The sequence below is a fragment of the Oryzias latipes genome, chromosome 2, assembly GCF_053564925.1.
Source record: "Oryzias latipes strain Hd-rR chromosome 2, Olatipes_Hd-rR_3.1".
In the NCBI taxonomy this organism is placed as follows: Eukaryota; Metazoa; Chordata; class Actinopteri; order Beloniformes; family Adrianichthyidae; genus Oryzias; species Oryzias latipes.
The window spans coordinates 43,016,771-43,035,635 of record NC_136238.1 but is presented as its reverse complement, the minus strand read 5'-3'; the positions used below and the strand labels follow the sequence as shown (position 1 = coordinate 43,035,635).

General features: G+C 42.0%; 1 protein-coding gene across 11 annotated transcripts in view; it reads left to right on the top strand.

Moving 5' to 3' along the window:
- The first annotated feature begins 1,627 nt into the window (after window positions 1-1,627).
- Window positions 1,628-18,865, top strand: part of LOC105357577 (NLR family CARD domain-containing protein 3) — a 29,096-nt gene continuing 11,858 nt past the window's right edge. The window contains exons 1-10 of one of the 11 annotated variants that reach the window (XM_078939873.1): window positions 1,629-1,840; window positions 8,556-8,693; window positions 8,776-8,907; window positions 9,429-9,548; window positions 10,486-10,599; window positions 10,771-10,849; window positions 11,010-11,208; window positions 11,332-12,786; window positions 12,841-13,180; window positions 13,277-13,450. In XM_078939873.1, coding sequence (XP_078795999.1) covers window positions 8,608-8,693; window positions 8,776-8,907; window positions 9,429-9,548; window positions 10,486-10,599; window positions 10,771-10,849; window positions 11,010-11,208; window positions 11,332-12,786; window positions 12,841-13,180; window positions 13,277-13,450 — 2,699 coding nt within the window. In that variant the 5' untranslated portion in view covers window positions 1,629-1,840; window positions 8,556-8,607. Of the gene's footprint in view, window positions 1,841-4,423; window positions 5,033-7,493; window positions 7,632-8,555; window positions 8,694-8,775; window positions 8,908-9,428; window positions 9,549-10,485; window positions 10,600-10,770; window positions 10,850-10,893; window positions 11,209-11,331; window positions 13,181-13,276; window positions 13,573-18,865 lie in introns of those variants that run through there. The other 10 variants (XM_078939869.1, XM_078939870.1, XR_013652885.1 and 7 more) reach the window with 10 other exon arrangements.

Genomic DNA, 18,865 nt, shown 5'->3' with positions numbered 1-18,865 from the left:
GTCATGTGGGCGACATCGACCTCACCAAGATGGCGTCGCGCTCCGCCACTGTCAGCCAAGCTTCCCAAGCTGGCGTGTCTCCTCTGGTGATATAACTCATTGGTCAGAACCGCGGTGAAGTTAGTTTTAGGTTAGATATTCGACAGACATTCAGCGCGGATTTCCAGTGGGGTATCTTAGGGACCGTCAACAAAGTAACAAGTGCCTGAGATGGAGAAGATTTTAGATCAAACCCAAGACTAAATGCTTTGCAAAGATAAATAAATTACAATACAAAGTTTTCTCATTTTGTGTCTAAATAATCTATTTCTTTTGCATAGTTTTAATGGGAAGCATTTATCAATCATAGATGCTCAACAGCTCCCAAACAGTGAGATCCAAAGATATAAAACCTATGCCGAATTGTTGTACTGACATCCCAACATCAGACACACCTATTTGTTTTATAATCAAAGATGTGAAATATTTTTATATGAATTATTATATCACAATTCCAAAGGTTTGCTTATGAAAGTTGGTCATTATTTTCAATTGCTCCCAAACTGTACAATCCAAAGATATGAAATCTATGCCGAATTGTTATAATGACATCCAAATATCAGACACACCTCTTTGTTTTGTAATCAAAGATATTTTATATTTTATATGAATTATTGTATCAAAATTCCCGAGATTCACACATTTAAGTTGGTCATTGTTTTCAATAGCTCTCAAACCAATTTTGCTAAAGATATGAAACCCATGCCGAATTGAGGTATTGACATCCCAACATCAGACATAACCTCTTTGTTTTGTGATCAAAGAAGTTTTATATTTTATATTAAATATTATATGGAACTTCCATAGGTTTGCATATGAAAGTTGGTCATTTTTTTCAATAGCTCCCACACCGTGCGACCCAAAGGTATGAAACCTATGCCGAATTGTGGTGCTAACATCCAAACTTCAGACACACCTCGCTGTTTTGTAATCAAATATGTTGTATATTTTATATGAATTATTATATCACAATTCCATAGGTTATAAATCAAATATGTTACATCTTTGATTACAAAACAAAGAGGTGTGTCTCATGGTGGGATGTCAGTACAACAATTCGGCATAGGCTTCATTTTTTTGGGTCATGTGGTTTGGGAGTTATAAAAATAGACCAACTTTCACATGCAAACCTCTGGAATTTTGATATAATAATCCATATAAAAACATATAACATCTTTTATGACAAAACAAAGAGGTGTGTCTGATATTTGGATGTCATTATAACAATTCGGCATAGATTTCATATCTTTGGATTATATTTGGGAGCAATTGAAAATAATGACCAACTGTCATATGCGAACCAATGAAATTTTGATTTAAAAATTCATATTAAATATTTCACATCTTTGATTACAAAACAAAGAGGTGTGTCTGATGTTGGGATGTCAGTACAACAATTTGGCATAGATTTTACATCTTTGCACAACCTTTCCTATTAAAACATTGCAAAAGAAATAGATTATTAAGACGCAAAATGAGAAAATGCTTTATAATAATTTATTTATTTTTAAAATCTGCTCCATCTTATGCACTAGTTAATTTGTTGACGGTCCCTAAGAGACCTCAGTGGAGATCCGCGCTGAATGTCTGTTGAATATCAAACCTCAGACCTAAACATGCTCACATACACACACACTCGCACTTGCACACTCTCACACACACACACAGAAAAACACATACACACACACACACACACCCTCTCACATACACACACAGGGAGGAGTTCTCCTCTCACAGTCAGTCAGCAGACTTTGTCCAGCAGACACAGATGTTGGAGTTTCCTCCATTTTCTTCTTCTTTGGTGAGTCTTTGTGTAAAAGTTGTTTTCTGTTCTCATCATGAAGCTGTTGTGTTGATCTGTGAGGAAAAGAGTAGCAGACAAACTCATAAGAGCTTCCTGGAAACACGGCGACTTCTTCCAGAATCTGCTGCCCGATTCCATGTTCTTTCAGGCTCCAGATGTGTTTTTAGAATGAGGTGCGCTGTTAGACACCATGATGGCGGCGTGAAGACGTGTTTCCCCGCAGAGCAGCAGCATATGAGGCAATTCCACTAAAATGGAACAATTGATATATATATGCCGCTCCTCCCTCCCTCCCTCGGGTCTTTACAGAGAGGACATTCCAGCGCGTTTCTCGCGGAGACGCGCGCGCGGGAACGCGCTGTTAAATATGTTCCGTTGAATCGTGTCGTCATCTGATGAGAGCGCGCTAGAGATGGAAAGGCAAAAGAAAAAACAATCTAGGGCTCAAAACAGAAAATTCCAGAGATGTAGAAGGAATGAAGAAAAGTTCCTGTAATGGTTCCCGGTCTGCAGCTCACTGCTCCCCCAGGGGAGGGGTCAAATGTGGAGAACCTATTTCCCCATTGTCGGATAAATAGAGTCAACTTTTTTAAGGTTGAGAGACAGCAGCTATGTTATAGCAGTGACGAAACAGGCTTGGAAAGATTCAGGCTAAAACTACCAGTAGAATAATCACAAAGGTGTTTTGCAGCTGGACTGAGCAGAATTTACAGAATCACTGATCCAGAAGTAAATAAAGAGGATTCTATGTTCTGAATTTGTTTTAAATCCTTTCTTGAACTAGATGTTCCAAAACACTGAAACGTTTTTATCCTTTGACTGAAACACTAAATGATGATCAAAGCTGCTCCTAGAAGGTAGAAGGATGTGTGATGGTGATTAGATGGAGTTTTAGTTTCTTTCTGTTAAAAGTTTGGATGATTATTGTTTTTTGAGGGACCGTTTAGTTTACAGCCTTTTGCTTGCAGCCAGGGCTTACTTTTTGCTTTTAATATCAGTTTGGATTTTAATTGAACATTTGGAGATGTTTGACAACAATAAGGAAATCTATTCTACTCTATTACACCACTAACTGATATCCAACGGAAATGTAATTTAAAATTAAAAAAATCTATTTTTAAATGTAGTTTAGTCTTTTTATTCTTCTTAAATCTTCCTAACACAAAGTTTCTGTCAAACAGCTGTGAGGATGGAGAGAAAGATGAGAAAAGAGAATCAGGACAGATGGAGGACAGAAACAGGCTGGTCTGATGGTGACGTTCAGGACAAAGACAGTTCAGACCAAGTCTGTCATTTTAAATAGTATTCTTCATTTTAGAAAATGTTTAGGTGTTTAATTAATTTAAAACATGAAACAATTGTTGCCTCACCGTATGATTTAGTGGAGAAGAACACAGACTAGAGGTGAAGCAGACAGACATGAGGTTGGTGATGCATCTGATAGAAAAGAGAGCAGAGATGACTTCAGGGAGGAATCATTCAACTATTAAAGTCACAAAAACCTAGATGCTCATTTTGGTTTAAACTTCTGATCAGATGATGATGATGATGATGACAGAGAGAAAGAGAGACGATCAGCTGATGATGAAGAGGGAGAAGAACAGAGAGGTAAAGAGGAGGGGGCTGGGGAATTTCTTCCTTTCTTCTGCTACCAAGAGAAAAGTAACTTAGGAACTTCCTGGTTTTGTTCAGGAACCGCTGCACATTTTCAATATGGCTTCTGTAGGAACCAGAACCGTTCGGCCTGGAACTTCCGTTCGGGGTTCTGGGACTAAAGCTGACATCAAGTTATGTGATTGGTTGTACGTTGGTCCGATGTCAGATAGTGATTGGTCTGGACAAATTATGATACTACCATAGAATAAAACATTATGAAGTCTGTTGGAAACACACAGAGCGCCGACAAAATGTCTTGAACTCTTGATTTGACGTCCTCTGGATTTCCTTCAGGGACAGCAGACAGACGTAGATTCTTCTTCTGCATCATTATTTTTGGTTTCCATCTCTCTAACCTTCTCCAGCTCTGTACATTGGTTTTTCAGGCTCTCAGTTAGTTGTTTTTTAAGTCCATGACCTCCTGAATGCAAAACTCAAGTGACTTCTTCAGATTGTTCTTTTGGACAGTATTGTAATCACGGCTTCATCAGTTTTGTCTGCTGGTTCATTCATTTTTTAAGTAACTGCTGTGATGATGGTGGACTGAAGCTCAAAGTCGGCTCAGCTGCAGAGCTGTTATCAGGATTATTTAGCTTTTCTCCTCTCACCTTCTTGGGGATGTTTAGGTGTATTTGGCATTGAAGAGCATTCTTCATCATCTGTCATGTGACAGCCATAGGAATGGGTTTCTCTGATGTGTCGTTTCTTCTTAGAAGCATCCACTTCCATATTTTCCAAAGAGCTGCTGCGGTTGAGAGAGCCGCGGTTTTCTTTTATTTCTTCCTCATTGTTAGTTTAGATTTTGAAGTATTAATTTTGAAGGATCTTCACGGCACATCCTGTGTTTTTGATTCAAGGCAAAGGGTCAAATTCCAAATTCCAAGTTTTTAGAGCTCACAGAAGTTTCTTACATGCGGTCGCCGTCGCCATCTTGGCCCCCCTCCTCTAGCGATATTAGATTAGATTAGATTTGCTTTATGGTCATTGTGGATTGTACAATGAGATTGAAGCATCGCCATCAGTGCAAGAACAGCAAGAAAGGGACATCGTAAGACAATAAGTCAAACAGACAAACAGTATGTACAAGTCTGCAAATGTAAACTGTAATGAAGAGAGCAAAATTTGGTACGAGAACTGTGTGTAAACATGTCAGAAGTGCAAAAGCTAGTATGGATTTTATCTGTCATTTGGGAATTGAGGATGGTTATTGCTTTTGGAAAGAAGCTGTTGTTGAGTCTGTTGGTTTTGCTTGTGGTGCCTCTGTAGCGCCTCCCAGAGGGCATTAGGTGGAACAGGCCTGAGCCGGGGTGTGAACTGTCCTTGATGATGTTATGAGCCCTAGTGATGCAGCGGGCGGAGTAGATGTCTGTCAGGGTCACTCATTGGTCACATCCATACACACACACACACACACACACACACACACACACACACACAAACACACACACAGAGGGAGGAGTTCTGGTCTCAAAGTCAGTCAGCTGAGTTTGTCCTGCAGACACAGATGTTGGAGTTTCTCCATTTTCTTCTTTGGTGAGTCTTTGTGTAAAAGTTGTTTTCTGTTCTTATCATGAAGCTGTTGTGTTGATCTGTGAGGAAAAGAGCAGAAGACAAAAAAAATCAGGTCTTCCTGAAAACATGATCTCTGAAAGTTTCCATGTATTCGTGCTGAGACGGTTCAGAGAAACTCTGATCCTTCTTCCAGAAACTCTGATCCACTTTGATCCGTGGATGTTGAATCAGGTTCTTCATGTGTTTTTTTTAAATCCAGCACATGAGGCTTCAGGGGCGCAAAAAGTGAGAATGCAGCAAATGCGTCGCATGGGGCGTTGGCCAGACCGAAGTTGGGAAAGTTATTTAATAGTTCGTATTTTTTATTTTCACAGCTGTTTGTTAACATAGATTTGCATGAAATGATCGGTAACAGAAGCTCATTGTAACCGATTGAGCACCGCAGCCGCTCCTCCCTCCCTCACTCAGGTCTTTACAGAGAGGACATTCCAGCACGTCTCCCATGGAGACGCGCGCGCGGGAGCGCACTGTTGATTACTGTCAGTTGAATCGTGTCGTCATCTGATGAGAGCGCTAAAGACGGGGAGGCCAGAGAAAAACAATTGAGGACTCAAAACAGAAAATGCAAAATGTAGAAGGAATGAAGGAAAGTTCCTGTAATGGCTGAGAGACAGCAGGAAGGTTCTGGCAGTGATAGAAACAGAGGTGGGAACATTCAGGCTAAAGCTACCAGCAGTGGTGGTTCCACACTAACTTACTCACCGGGCAAGTAACCCTACCAACCCTCCACCCCCCCACCCACACACACCTCCCCTGCACACATACACACTTGACAACAGCCTTTTGTGTTCTCTAACCACTATTTGTCCATTTTACACAAAAAATGCATGAATGTTCTAGACTCGTATTCCAGGGAGGTCAAACTCAGTCACACAGAGACCTAAATTAAAAACACGCTTTAGGTTTTAGGCAGAACAAGATAAACATTTACTAACACACTAAAGCTAAACTTTTAGATATTTAAAACTGAACGTTTTGAAAAGATATGAATGAAAACAGGAACATTAATTCAATTTTACTCTCCATAAAATATATTCTGTCAAAATTATACAAATATGAAGATGCTGCAGAACAAAAGTCTGGAAATATTAATAATGAGAAATAACAAAACATGTCTTTCTGTTTTCTTAGCTCTTTTGTCATTTAGAGCTGGACTCCTGCATCACTTTTAGAAATAACTTTGTTTCTGTTTTGTGTGTCTTTGTGAAACAGATCAGAGGATTTGATTATTTTAAAACCTGTCATTTTTAGGTCTACAATACATTACAAACTAAATCATAGAACTCATCAGTTGGATTAATCTAAAAAATATTTGGCATTTTTCTATTTAGTGCAACACCAACCGTAGAAATCCTCTAAAAACCTCAATCCATTCATAAAATTCCTTTATAGTTTATCTATGATGTCATAAAGTTCAGCTGTTTTCCTGCATTTCCTGCTGCCTTTATGTCAAATACTGACACCAACTAAATAATAAAAACATCTACAATAGTTGGTAAATAATGACATTATTAACATGAACTGCCGAGTGATCCAACAGCAGTGATGATCCAGGTGTTGCATAATCGAGGCTGCTCTCCTCTCTGCTGCCCCCATTTCCCTTTTCCTTCTCACACATTGGCGTCTAATAGACAGGAGTGCAGCTGCATGGCGCTAATTCACAGGTTTTAGGCCGTTCCAAAGTCTGTGAAATAATAGATAATAGAAAATCAAAAGTGCTGCGGCGGGGGGGGGCTGCGCCCGGGCCTAAAACCACTATTGGCTACCAATAAAATGGTCATAAGTGTCTTCCAGCTGTACTGAGCAGAATTTACAGAATTTGTATCCTTTGACTGAAACAGCACTAAATGATCCTAGAAGGTAGAAGTATGTGTGATGGTGGTTAGATGCTGTTTTTGTTTCTTTCTATGTATAAAGTTAGGATGATTATTATTTTTGTGAGTGACTATTACGTTTACAGCCTTTTAATTTTAAGATCACTTTGGCTGAACGGCATTTTGGATTTTAGTTGAACATTTAGAGATGTTTGACAACAATGAATAAAAATGTGCTAAAAAGTAAAAAGTGTTTATATTTTTACAAATAGTTTAGACCTTTGTTTTCTTTGAAAATCTTCCTAATACAAAGTTTATCTCAAATAAACATGCATTAGCAAGATGTTAAATTAATTCAAACAGTTAATAATCCTTGCTTGGCCGTAGGATTTAATATGATATTTAATATTTATCATATTTGCCATATGATTTAGTGGAGAAGAACACAGACTAGAGGTGAACCAGACAGACATGAGGTTGGTGATGCATCTGATAACAAAGACAATAGAGATGACTTCAGGTAGAAATAATTCAACTATTAAAGTCACAAAAACCTAGATGCTCATTCTGGTTTAAACTTCTGCTGAACATCTGTTCACTTATTTTAGGAAAACAAGAGCAGACATACATGACAAGTCAGTCCCAACAGAGAAGAACGAGGAGAGAGGTTCAGATGATGATGATGATGATGATGATGATGAAAGAGAGAAGATCAGCTGATGATGAAGAGGGAAAAGAACAGAGAGGTACAGAGGAGAAGGCTGGGGTATTGGATGTGGTCAAACGCAGCGACTCAACACTATGACTTGCTAGAAAGGTTTTCTGTTATTTAAATAATCAAGTCAATTCTGAACTTCATGGATGTTATGTTCCATCTTCTTGGTGCTTAGCATATGAAACAGCGGCCATTTTGATCCAAATCTTTAATCCCGTCACACTCCAACTCCGTAACATGTTTTAATGTTACGAGATTTTAATATTTGTGTTGTTAGAAATATACAGTTATTTCAATAATAACCATATAATTCAATCAAAAATGTCATACTGCTAGCTGAATAGATTTCAGTTCCATGTAAAAGTTTTGAATACGGTGGAACCAGCAGCAGGGAGAAATACCTTCAGAGAGAGCGGGAAAGATGGAAGACGAATGTAGACTGCTGGTTTGATTGACAGACAGACTCATTCTGCTGGAAAGCTCTTTATGAAATAAATAAGTCTTTCTGAAAAACAGCTATGTGAAATGAAAACAAAGATATTTTGGAAAATATGGATTTTGGAACCCGAGCTTCTGAAAAGAAGACAGTATTATAATATTCACCATGATTAAAATGCTGTTTCAAAACAATTAACAGGTTTTTAAAGCAAAATGAAATATATTTAGTAATAAAATGGCTAATTTAAAATTTGTGTGCAGGTTTTTCACAATTACGTGATATTTTTTATATATTTATGGGAGATTTATTGGTTGATTGTGTATTTGCATGAGGTCATATTTATTTATTTAATAATGAACAGTATAGCACTCCATACCACACAGCCTGATCAGTCAGAAAATCAGCTTTTTTGACAAAAAAACTAAATTTTTTGGTACCAGAGTACAGAACTCAGAACCTCCTCTGGGAACAACCAGGATGTCTGTCAGAGTTTAAGAAGACATGTTTCTTCTGCAGGTGAAGGTGGAAGGTGTGTGTGAGCTGATGTGGATCCAGTGAATCCAGCAGCATGGATCAGTGGGAGGAACCACAGGAGGGAGCCCCTCCCTCTAGAAGCAGAGATGGTAACCATGACAACCAGAGCAAAGCTCAGAGGTGAGATGAACATCTCCAGCTGTCCATGATCTTCTCCATGTCAGAGCTCAGGACTCACACCAGCAACCTGCATTCTCCACAGGAACCAACCTGGACCTGGATCTGGACCTGAACCTGGATCTGGACCTGGATCCAGCTGTGGATCTTTCAGGAGTGACACTTCAAATGGTTTTCTTCCTCCTAACTTCAAGAACATCCATTCAGGAGTGGAACAGTGAGTGTTTGTCAGAGTTTTTGGAGGCTGGATTCTAGTTCAGATGATCAACAGTTTTCAGATGAAGGACTTGAGGTCTGGTTCAGTTCTGGATCTCTCTGATCAGACTCACTTGGAGCATCATGTGTGTGATGAGATCTTTTCAGTTGAGTCTTCTGAGAGTCTCTGAGAGACATCAGAGATGTTGGAGAAGAAAACATGTTGACTGCTGACTCTGACTGACAGCAGCTCCAGTCTAATGAGAAGAATCACTGCAGACTCCTAGGATTCAGATTTTCATGCTTTCCAAACATCACATTGTTCTAGTTGGACTTTCTCCATTTCTACATGGAGAATTGGAATCAGCTTTTCTAGAAAAAAGTCTGGATTGACTGACAGAAAATGCTGAAAGCTGGAAACTGTTGATCCAAACATGTCATGTTATTCCAGACTAAACAGCTCAGTCTGTGTTCATGTCAAAGTCCATCAGCTGTTCATGAAGAAGCAGATCCTCCAACACTCTGATGCTTTGGTGTTTGCAGAGGTCAACAGGTCACACAGAGAGTCCAGTCTGCAGCCTCCAGCTGTGGCTCCATGAAGAGTGACCGGTCCAAATTTATACCTCCAGACTTCAGAACTGAACCAGGACCTTCAGACTCACAGTAAGAAGCAGTTTCTAGTGAACAGAGATCTGTTGATGAATCTTTTTTCAAAGACAGTGTTTAGATTTAAGGATTGAAGGAGTTTTTATTGCCATTGTCTGTGAACAAAACAATTTCACAGAATAGGAATTTGCTGCGGTGCCTATGTGCCACAAACAACATTTTCAAATAAAAACAAACAATTAGCAAAGAAAAAAAATTAACACAATGTTCAGAACAATGAATAGAAGTACAATAGTGCTAACAGTGCAAACTGTGGAGGAAGAAGGTGCAGATAGTGGACTGGTACTTGGACATTTAAGTGAAATGTTTAAGGGGGGAGGAGTTAAAAAGTTTTCATGAGTCTGACTGCAGAGGGAAAGAAACTGTTCTCATGTCGTGAGGTTCTGGTCCGGATGGACCTTAGCCTCCTGCCTGAAGGGAGTGGTTCAAGTAATCCATGTCCAGGGTGAGAAGATGGGATTTGATTGTTGGAGAGAAACCCAAACAGTAGCTTCAGCTCCAAATCCCAAACAGCCATCATATTTTCTGATTTGAACAAATGTTTGATTTAAAAAAAGAAACAGTTTAGTCAAATATTTTATTAAAAGTCTTTCATGAAGTTAATGTTATAATTAACCACAGAAAATCTAAAATATATATATATATATATATATATATGGGCTCCATTAAAATTATAACTTTTTCTTTGAATCTCATCCACAAACTGAAACATTCAATTCTTCATTTTCTTCTGGTCTAAATGAGAATCAATGATCCAGTTTTCTGTGACTCTGATTCATCTGTGAGTCAGAATGAATGCTGGAATCATTGTTGCTCTGGAAACAACAGCATTCATGATGCATTTCTGATCTGAGATGATCCAAATCCAAAAGAACTCATCAAACACCATCATGACAGAAACTCACTTCTAACTAAACAAGTGTTTTTCTATCAGGATCCATCAGAGACGCAGAACTGGATCTGGATCTGAACCCAGCTGTGTTTCCTTCAGGAGTGACCGGTCAATGGATCATCCTATCAACCTTACATCATCTTCTAGTACAGAGAAGTGAGCTGCATGTTGTAAACATTCTTTCTCACAGACATTTCTATCTTCATGTGTGCAGCAGTGAGTGTTGGAGCTTTTCCACAAACAAAGAATAGATCTAGTAGATTCTACTGAGTGTCTGCAGGACACCAGTGGGTCCAGTAGGATCTGATTGTTGCTGATTGTCCACAGACTGGACCAGCAGAGCTCAGAGACTCCCAGTGGTCCGTCTGTCCAGCAGCATCAAACACAGCTGGACTCCATCTTTCTGGTCTGTACATGAACAACAACTACTTTCCATCATTCTGTCCACAGTCGTCTCCATGCTGCACTTTGGACACCAGTGGACTGTCAGTGTGTCCAACATGGAGCTGATGTTTGGCTCCATGACTTCACTCTGATTGGCTCATTCATCTGGAATTCTGTTGCAGCTGCTGGAGGACAACATTGTCACTTTTGTCAAGAAGGAGCTGAAGAAGATCCAGAAGCTTCTGAGTCACAGGGAGGAAGAGGAGGAGCTGGAGGCTGAAGATGAAGAGCAGAGGAGCAGCAGAGAGTCACTGATGAAGATCACAGTGAACTTCCTGAGGAGAATGAAGCAGGAGGAGCTGGCTGATGGACTGCAGAGCAGTAAGAGGATTTCTCTGAAGGTTTCAGATTTCCTGATGTCTGAACACATGGAACATCAGGGATTCAAACCCTCATCATTCAGGGCTGCAGAGAGTTGATTCACTGTTTGTTGTCTTCATTTAGGTTTGACTGCTGCAGTTTGTCGACATGAAGTCCAATCTGGTCTGAAGAAGAAGTTCCAGTGTGTGTTTGAGGGGATGGCTAAAGCAGGAAGCCCAACCCTTCTGAATGAGATCTACACAGAGCTCTTCATCACAGAGGGAGGAAGAGGAGAGCTGAATGAAGAACATGAGGTCAGACAGATTGAAGCAGCATCCAGGAAAGCAGACAGAGCAGAAACAAGCATCAGACAAGAAGAGCTCTTCCAACTCCCAGCTGGAAGACCAGAACCAATCAGAACCGTGATGACTAAGGGAGTGGCTGGCATCGGGAAAACAGTCTTAACACAGAAGTTCACTCTGGACTGGGCTGAAGGCAAAGCCCACCAGAACCTCCACTTCACATTTCCATTCACTTTCAGAGAGCTGAATGTGCTGAAAGAGGAGAAGTTCAGCTTGGTGGAACTTGTTCATCACTTCTTCCCTGAAACCAAACAAGCAGGAATCTGCAGCTTTGAAGACTTCCAGGTCCTCTTCATCTTTGATGGTCTGGATGAGAGTCGACTTCCTCTGGACTTCCACAAGACTCGGATCCTGAAGGACCCTAGAAAGTCCACCTCAGTGGCTGATCTGCTGACAAACCTCATCAGGGGGAACCTGCTTCCCTCTGCTCTCCTCTGGATAACCACACGACCTGCAGCAGCCAATCAGATCCCTGCTGAGTGTGTTGACATGGTGACAGAGGTCAGAGGGTTCAATGATCCACAGAAGGAGGAGTACTTCAAGAAGAGGTTCAGAGATGGAGAGCAGGCCAGCAGGATCATCTCCCACATCCAGAGATCCAGAAGCCTCCACATCATGTGCCACATCCCAGTCTTCTGCTGGATCACTGCTACAGTTCTGGAGGATCTGCTGAAGAGCAGAGGAAGAGGAGAGCTGCCCAAGAGTCTGACTGAGATGTACATCCACTTCCTGGTGGTTCAGGCCAAAGTCAAGAAGGTCAAGTATGATGGAGGAGCTGAGACAGATCCTCACTGGAGTCCAGAGAGCAGGAAGATGATGGAGTCTCTGGGAAAACTGGCTTTTGAGCAGCTGCAGAAAGGAAACCTGATCTTCTATGAATCCGACCTGACAGAGTGTGGCATCGATATCAGAGCAGCCTCAGTGTACTCAGGAGTGTTCACACAGGTCTTTAGAGAGGAGAGAGGCCTGTACCAGGACAAGGTCTTCTGCTTCGTCCATCTGAGTGTTCAGGAGTTTCTGGCTGCTCTTCATGTCCACCTGACCTTCATCACCTCTGGACTCAACCTCATGAAAGAACAGAAGAAATATTGGCTCTCTGACCTTCTTCAAACCAGTCCAGTCCAGTTCTACCAGAGTGCTGTGGAGAAGGCCTTACAGAGTCCAAACGGACACCTGGACTTGTTCCTCCGCTTCCTCCTGGGTCTTTCACTGCAGACCAATCAGAGTCTGCTACGAGGTCTGCTGACTCAGACAGGAAGTAGCTCAAAGACCAATCAGAGTCTCCTACGAGGTCTGCTGACTCAGACAGGAAGTAGCTCACAGACCAATCAGGAAACAGTCCAGTTCATCAAGAAGAAGATCGGTGAGGATCTGCCTGCAGAGAAAAGCATCAACCTGTTCCACTGTCTGAATGAACTGAATGATGGTTCTCTAGTGGAGGAGATCCAACAGTTCCTGAGGTCAGGACATCTCTCTAGACATAAACTGTCACCTGCTCAGTTGTCTGCTCTGGTCTTCATCTTACTGTCATCAGAAGAAGATCTGGAAGAGTTTGACCTGAATAAATACTCTCCTTCAGAGGAGGCTCTACTGAGGCTGCTGCCAGTGATCAAAGCCTCCAACAAAGCTCTGTAAGAACTCTCATGAAAATCACCTTCAGTCAACAAATGAATCTGAGTGGAAACATGAAAGTTTCAATAACTGCTGTCTGTCTTTGTTTCCTTCAGACTGCTTCACTGTAATCTGTCAGAGAGAAGCTGTGCAGCTCTGTCCTCAGTTCTCAGCTCTCAGTCCTCCAGACTCAAAGTTCTGGACCTGAGTTTCAACAACCTACAGGATTCAGGAGTGAAGCTGCTGTCTGCTGGACTGGAGAGTCCAGACTGTAAACTGGAGATTCTCATGTCAGGTTTCATTCAAATGTTAATTTTCTACAACAAGGTCTGTCTGTTTTTTCTCTGTTTTCAGTAGAAAGTGTCAGAGAGACATCAGTGCAGAGGAAACAGCAGAGGACTGTTGCATAGAAGTAAAAAGAAAACAAGATTCTGCTTGAGTTAAAAAATCAGTTTTTGTTTTTTCTTAACTGATGGTTAAAATGTTATTAAAATGTTATTGTGGTTTTTTGCACCAGACTAAGTAGCAGAACCTAAGTCCATCCAGATGTTGATATCTGGGAGAAGTTCATGTTCTGTGTTCTTTGAAAGAAAACATCAATCCCAGAACTGCAAATTTAAATGGAAAAACATTTGCAGCAGATTTCTGACCCACAGAGCAGCAGGTCCTTATGAAGAGATATGAGGAGGTCAAACTGTAGTAGTATGACAGGTCTTGGACTAGTTGTTGGCAGTGGCGGTTCTACACTGACTTACTCCCTGGGCGAGTAACCCCACAGGCGCCCCCCCCTCCCCCCCGCACACCTACAAAATTTGACAACATCCTGTTGTGTTCCCTATCTTCTATTTAGCTATTTTACACAAAAAAATGCATGAATGTTCTAGACTCATATTACAGGGGGGTCAAACTCAGTCACACAGGGGCCTATGTTAAAAACACGCTTAAGGTTTTGGGCCGAAGAAGATAAACATTTAATGAACACACTAAAGCTAAACTTTTAAACCTTTTAAACTGAACTTTTTGAACATAAATATGAATAAAAACAGGAACACAAGTTAAACCTTAAATAATATGTTGCTCCCCATAGAAATATATTCTGTCAAAATTATACAAATATGAACATGCTGCAGAACAAAACAAAGAAAGCCTGGGAATATTAATAAGAAATTACAAATCAAATAATTCCATTTTTTTTGCTCTTTCATCATTTTTTAGAGCATTTTTTTTTAGAGCCGGACTCCTGCTTCATTTTTAACAATAATTTCTTAATGTGTGACGTCCTGTGTGTGTCTTTGTGAAACATATCAGAGGGATTAGATCTAAAAAATAAAACTTATTGTGATTAATATGTTTAGGTCTTATAAAACATTAAAGACTAAATCTTAGAACTCATCAGTGGGATTACTCCAAAAATATTTGGCATTTCCCTAAATTTGTGTAACACCAACAGCAGAAATCCTCCAAAAAACCTCAATCCATAAAAAAATGGTCTGCGCTCATCCCCCCCCCCCCCCTTCCCTCTGACACACGCGGCTCCGTCTCTATGACGGGAGGCGCAGCTGCGGCTCAGAGTTGATTGTCAGATAGAAAAAGTCTCCCAATCACCTGTTAGTGTGATTCAGCCAGCCACCGGCGAGTTGCGCCCCCCTCTCGAGTTTTTTGACTTATGTTCCAAAGACTACCGCTAAGAGGTGTGGCCGCAAGCGTCTTGCAGCAGAGGGCGGTGGTCACATGCGCATCGGGTCTGCCGTGTCAGAGCAAAGTATTGTGGGAAATAATCCCCATTGCCTGCTTTTGTCGAAATTCAGTTGAGCACGGATGTTTGTTCTGCCCAATTCCTTTTCATGTGCCTGTTTTACGTTTTTTCACTCTGAGTTATTTCATCTTTTATTTTTTTATTTTTTTTTATTTTTTTTTTTGGACCATAACTGTGAAGAGCAAAGAGGATGAAGACATTCTTAACAGTCTGATGTGTCAAAATAAAAGTGTTAAGTGTCGGCAGCTGAAGCAATTTCAAATTAAAAGCTGCCAGCTTCCTCTTTGAATATCGTAGCACAATATGAGTAACGCATATGAGTAACGCACGCATCGGGCACGGCAAATGCCGCCCCCTATGAAGTGCCGCCCTGGGCGACCGCCCACATCGCCCATATCTAAAACCGCCACTGGTTGTTGGACTAGACTTGGACTTGATTATTTCCAAACTCACGGGTTCTTCAGATGCTCCAGATCGGACCCAGCTGAAACCCTTAGTCTAACAGCAGAACCAGCTGAAACCCTTACCAGGGGTCGGCAATCCATGGCTCCGGAGCCACATGTGGCTCTTTCATCCTTCTGTTGTGGCTCCCTGTGACTTTGGAAAATAATAAGTATTTTATAATAATTAAATTTTATTTTAGTTTGTTCATTTTTTATGGCATTTCAAAGGCGCTGCTGGCTCTGCACGAAGCGCGTGCCACGTAAAAAACAGCTTCGTAATGAGCTTGTTTTTATCGGGTGAGAACTGCAGAGCTGATAGCAGGGAGAGGCACGCGGGGCGGCTTCAATAAACACTCCGATCTTCTGCCGGGAACTTGACGTGCTGTGGGGAAGAGAGCAACTCGCTGATGACAGAGAGTTCGCGCCAGTGTTGCCAGATAGAGTCACAGTTTTCCAGCCCAAAAGTCATCTGAAAACCGCCAGACCCAGCCAAAAAAAAACCAACACAACTTTTGTTGATGTTTTTTTTCGTACTGGACTGATTTAGCAAAATAAAAGATTTTTCTAAATAAAAGTTAGTTCAGAGTAATAATAAAATGTGTACACTATTGAATATTTCTCCAGCAGGCCGCCTTCTTCCATTCATTTTCTTAACCCGCTCTATCCCCGCTATAACCTGCGTCATCCTTGTGCTGCGCTGGAGCGCCTCGACTATCGTGTCAACCTATGATGACTGTATTTTGCGATACCTGTGTAGGACACACTGAGGAGCGCGGGGGAAACAACTCTCAGCTGCAGAGGGTGTGAACAGGTGACTGTTCACACCCTCTCCACCTGAAAAGCAGGTGGAGAGGCAGAGGAGGGGCTTTGGCTTCAAACTCTGTCATCCATCCATCCATCTTCCTCTGCTTATCCGGAACCATGTCGCGGGGGGAGCAGACTGAGCAGAGATGCCCAGACTTCCCTCACCCCAGCCACTTCCTCCAGCTCTTCTGGGGGGACCCCAAGGCGTTCCCAGGCCAGCCGAGAGATGTAATCTCTCCAGCGTGTCCTGGGTCTTTCCCTAGGCCTCCGCCCAGTGGGACATGCCCGGAACACCTCTCCAGGGAGGCGTCCAGGAGGCATCCGGACTAGATGCCCGAGCCACCTCAACTGGCTCCTTTCGATGTGGAGGAGAAGCGGTTCTACTCCGAGCTCTCTGCGGGTGACTGAGCTTCTTACCTTATCTCTAAGGGAGCGCCCAGCCACCCTACGGAGGAAGCTCATTTCAGCCGCTTGTATTCGGGACCTCGTTCTTTCGGTCATGACCCATAGCTCATGATCATAGGTGAGTATTGGAACGAAGATCGAACAGTAAATTGAGAGCTTTGCTTTTTGGCTCAGCTCTCTCTTCACCACAACAGACTGGTACAGCAACCGCATAACTACAGACGCCGCTCCGATCCACCTGTCGATCTCACGCTCCGGTCTTCCCTCACTCGTGAACAAGACCCCCAGATATTTAAACTCCTCCACCTGGGGCAGGGAGACTCCACCCACCGAGAGATGGCAAACTACCTTTCTCCGGTCAAGAACCATGGCCTCAGATTTAGCGGTGCTGACCCTCATCCCAGCCGCTTCACACTTGGCTGCAAACCGCCCCAATGCATGCTGGAGGTCCTGGTTCGATGAAGCCAACAGGACAACATCATCTGCAAAAAGCAGAGAGGAAATCCTGTGGTCCCCAAACCAGATCACCTCCGGCCCCTGGCTGCGCCTAGAAATTCTGTCCATAAAAACTATGAACAGAAACGGTGATAAAGGGAGCCCTGCTGGAGTCCAACGTGGACCGGGAAAAGGTCTGACTTACTGCCGGCTATGCGAACCAAGCTCCTACTCCGGTCATACAGAGCCCGGACAGCCCTCAGTAAGGCTCCCCGGACCCCATACTCCCAGAGCACCCCCCACAGGACACCACGGGGGACACGGTCGAACGCCTTCTCAAAATCCACAAAACACATACAGCGGGGAAAATAAGTATTGAACACTTAAACATTTCTCTCAAAAAACATATTTCTAATTGAGCTTTTGACATCAAATTTTCCCCAGATGTCGGCATCAACCCAAGTGATGCACACATAGAAAGAAATCCAAATATTTATGTCCATAAATGAAGTTATGTGTAATAAAGTGAAATGGCACAGGGAATAAGCATTGAACATGCTTACTGAAATTTATTCAATACTTGGTGCAAAAACCTTTGTTGGTGATTCCAGCCTCAAGACGCCCCCTGTATGGAGAAACCAGTGGAATACATTGCTCAGGTGTGATTTTGGCCCATTCATCCACACAAACTCCCTTCAAACCTTTAAGGTTCCTGGGGTCTCTTCTGTGAACCCGGATCTTCAGTTCTTTCCAAAGATTTTCAATTGGATTCAAGTCTGGTGATTGACTGGGCCATTCTAGCAGCTTTATTTTCTTTTTTTCAACCAGTTGAGTGTTACTTTGGCTGTGTGCTTGGGATGGTTGTCTTGCTGAAAGATCCACCCTCTTTTCATCTTCAGCAGCCTGGCAGATGACAGCAGATTCTGATCAAGAATGTCTCCATACATTTCTCCAGTCATTATTCCTTCAATGATATGAAGTCTACCAGTACTACATGCTGAAAAACAGCCCCACGCCATGATGCTCCCACCTCCAAACTTGACTGTTGGTATGGTGTTTTGGGGGTGATGTGCGGTGCCATTTTTCCTCCAAACATGTTGTGTCTTATGACATCCGAAGAGTTCAATTTTGGTCTCATCTCACCAGAGTATCTTCATGGGTTTATCCAAATGTTGTGTGGCAAACTCCAAACGAGCTTCAACATGCTTCTTCTTTAAAAATGGAGTCTTGCGTGGTGTGCGTGCATGGAGGCCATGGCGGTTGAGTGCATTACTTATTGTTTTCTTTGAAACAACGGTACCTACTGATTCCAGGTCTTTCTGAAGCTCTCCACGAGTGGTCCTGGGCTGTTGGAGAACCCTTCTGAGATTGTTCTGACTCCTCTGTCTGAAATCTTGCGAGGAGCACCTGGCCGTGGCAGGTTTATGGTAATGCCGTGTTCTTTCCACTTCTGGATGATGGCCCCAATGGTACTCACTGGAACCATCAGAAGTTTAGAAATGCGCCTGTAACCAATGCCTTCAGTGTGTTTTGCAACAATAAGGTTGCGTAGGTCTTTGGACAGCTCTTTGCTTTTACCTATCATGCAATGCTTCTTGTCTAACACCTTGCTGGTGAGAAACCTTTTTAAAAGGCATCAGTCGGGACTATACCAGCTGATATTACTTTGCACTAATAGGGGGCAGGTTAACCTTCTGAATACTGACAAACTCCAGCTGCTTTCTTGGCTTGCCAGACCTTTTTACCCCTCCTTTTCTTAATGTGTTCAATACTTATTCCCTGTGCCATTTCACTTTATTACACATAACTTCATTTATGGACATAAATGTTTGGATTTCTTTCTATGTGTGCATTACTTTGGT